Source organism: Arachis ipaensis, chromosome B02 (assembly GCF_000816755.2).
Source record: "Arachis ipaensis cultivar K30076 chromosome B02, Araip1.1, whole genome shotgun sequence".
Classification (NCBI taxonomy): domain Eukaryota; kingdom Viridiplantae; phylum Streptophyta; class Magnoliopsida; order Fabales; family Fabaceae; genus Arachis; species Arachis ipaensis.
Window position 1 is genome coordinate 12839308 of NC_029786.2, and position 3048 is coordinate 12842355.

General features: G+C 36.5%; 1 protein-coding gene across 2 annotated transcripts in view; it reads left to right on the forward strand.

Annotated features, from left to right (window-relative positions):
* LOC107624922 overlaps positions 1 to 2594 on the forward strand; it is a 6064-nt gene extending 3470 nt beyond the window's left edge. The window contains exons 1-2 of one of the 2 annotated variants that reach the window (XM_016327409.2): positions 188 to 718; positions 1165 to 2594. In XM_016327409.2, the coding sequence (XP_016182895.1) occupies positions 596 to 718; positions 1165 to 2277 (1236 nt within the window). In that variant the 5' untranslated portion in view covers positions 188 to 595 and the 3' untranslated portion in view covers positions 2278 to 2594. Of the gene's footprint in view, positions 1 to 187; positions 719 to 1164 lie in introns of those variants that run through there. The other variant, XM_016327408.2, reaches the window with a different exon arrangement.

Consider the following 3048-nt stretch of genomic DNA (forward strand, 5'->3'; position numbering starts at 1 on the left):
GTGGACGACAACCTCGAAGAGGGAGAGGAGGCGGCAGAGTTGGGAGAAGAGGTGAGCTAGGCAGCAATGAAGGCAGAGGTGATGGAGGAGGAGGGGGAAGTGGTTCTGGAGGTAGCTATATGCTGGGTTCGAGTTGCCAGGATCCCGTATGTAGTAATTGACTCAAACTTTTGCTCAGGAACGCCAATTGTTCGTAGCACATCCGTCAAAGGGATTGATGGTTCCACAAAGACAGCTATTGGACCTTGCTACAAAAAGTTGTTCCCTCTCTAGTTTCCTTAATTTTACTTTTGTGGTGAATCGCAGCAAAAAAAAAAAAACTCAAAACATTATGATTCAAGTTTACTTCTAAGTGTGTCTAGCTCAATTAAGGTTATGCTGCAATAGTATGCAACTTCTCTTTTTTATATTTAGAGTGAAAAATCGTTTCTGGAAATTGGGGTTAATAATTCGTTCAGTAATTGCCACATGATGTTGGGTTTACAGAAAAAAGCTAGGAATCCTTTTACCTGTGTCGATTTATTAAAGCAATTTGTTTATTGTTGGGTCATGTGTTTATCTTAAAATCTATAAACCCTCTTGCCTGTAGCGATTTATGTGTAACAGGATGGTAAGGTTTATTAAGACTCATGGCAGGCCTTCAAGTATCACAGGTTTGTTCAACAATCGCTATTATGGAGTAAATGGGCATTCGAATTTTGAGCTGGAATCTCTACAGGTTATTGGATTTATTGAACAACGCTAAAACTCCACCTGTAGCAATTTTCATAATAATGATAATAAAAGTCATATACGTATGTGTTTTCTGATTAGAAGAATCTAGTAAGTGGGTATTTAATTTATTTTATTTATGTAAAAATTACTTGGGGAAAATGAAAGCTACTAAGTTTTTCATTATGCATAAATTTAGATTGAGAATTTTTACTCTGATAATTGCTAAATCGAAGTCTTGATATATTTTGAACTGTGATGATTTGAAGGAAAAAAGAATGCAATTGTTATATAGTTTGATTAATGTCATTATTGCGTCTATGGCTTGTGAAATTTGTTTAGGTAATATCGAAAAATTTTCAGTATGCATAAATCTGAATGGAGTTAGGCTTACAATTAGCTTATTCATATTTTGAGTGTGCTCATTGTGATTGCATTGCATGCTCTTTTTAGGAACACAACTTGGGCAGTGATGTTCCTTTGAGAAATCCAGATAGGAGTGTGTCCTCCTTTGCTATGAATCTCAAATATGCCAAAGCTCCGGAAGCATTGACCACAACTGATCAATTACATTCCGAAGCGTATCCTCATGATGTCGAGGAAGCATCCGCAGAATGTAATGATATGGAGTTTAAGAATCTAAGGAGTACTTTCAAAGAGTTAGGGCTTTGCATGATGGAGGTGGGACTTTGCCTTGCTCGAATATGTGACAAGGCTATCGGGAGCAACGAGTTGGAGCAGAGCCTCTTGGAATCCTGTGCAGCGAAGGGGCGGCTTATACATTACCATTCGCGTTTGGACAGCTTCCTCCTGAAAGGAGTTGAGAAGACCGGCGCGGCAGGTAAAAGAAAAGCTAAAAATAACAAGAGGGACCAGGGTAGCTGCGTTATGAATGTGCAGAAATCATTACAAGGATCATCAGAGTCGAATTCAATTGCTCGTGATGATCATAATTCATGTGGAATTCATTCAAATTTGTGGCAGCAGTGGCATTATGATTATGGTATATTCACTGTTCTAACAGCTCCTTTCTTTCTTTGGTCATCATATTCGGATCCAGCCAAAACAGAACATGTATTTGCTAATTCATGTTTTGATGAATGTCCATCGCCAACCGGGCATAGCTGCTTGCAAATTTATGATCCAAATAAGAAGAGGATCTTCATGGTGAAGGCCCCTCCTGACAGTTTCATTATTCAGGTCGGGGAATCTGCTGATATAATCTCTAAGGGGAAGCTTCGCGCAACCTTGCATGCCGTTCATAGGCCTGTGAAGTTTAACAATTTGAGCAGGGAAACTTTTGTTGTGTTTCTGCAGCCTGCATGGACCAAAACATTATCTACTGCAGATTATTCTCATGCAAAGTTGATGAAGGAATATAATGATGATGATGATGATGATGATGAACAGGTTGGGGAGGATAGATATAAACAACTGAGCTACGAATTTAAGAAAATCGTCCCCCCACTTTCATCGAGGTTGAAGGATGGGATGACTTTTGCTGAGTTCTCGCGCGAGACAACAAAGCAGTATTATGGTGGTAGTGGCTTGCAATCAAACAAATGATGGTTTCTGGTTTTCATCAATGCATACCATCTGAAAAAAGTTGATAGATTTTGGGGAAGTTAACATTTTATTCTTCATGAATTTCAGTAATTTTTTCAAAAGAATTTTCACAAATTTGCAGAGAGTTAAACAATAGAGGACTGAATATCATTTAAGAGAATGGCGATGAAATTGGGGAGTTGCATAGGTTAACACATATAAAACTATATTTCTGTTAATTTTTGTATGGATCTCTAGAAGAATAATTGCTTCTTTTACAGAAATCAGCATAAGAATGACCTTATCCTGCAAGTAAATTAATGGTTTATTTTCTTGAATTTCTAATATGTTTGCATTGCAAGGTTCTAGGCTTCTAGCCCATTCTCTATTTCTCTTGAATTGACTCCAAAGCTTAAGCTTAATAAAAGTCCTACTTATATAAACTTTATTGGTTAGCGATAAACTAAAATGGAACTCAGTATTGCGGCAGATTAGTCTTTAACCTGCCAAGTTGAGAAATATTGTGGGAATAAAAAAAGAATATAAATACAAGAGTATCCTTATTGGCCATATTTTATCCTTCTCTTTGGACACAAGTTTGTTTTTGCCATTGGCATAGAAATGAACACTAATAATGCTATCATATGTTATTTATTAGGGTGATTTAATGGCCTAAATCTTAACATAACTTTACATTAATAACTTCTATTAAATTTATACTATTTATCAAAGTTTGGAAGATTAGACTAGTAATTGAATTAGTAAAACTAGAGTTTCAAAGTTTAAAAATTC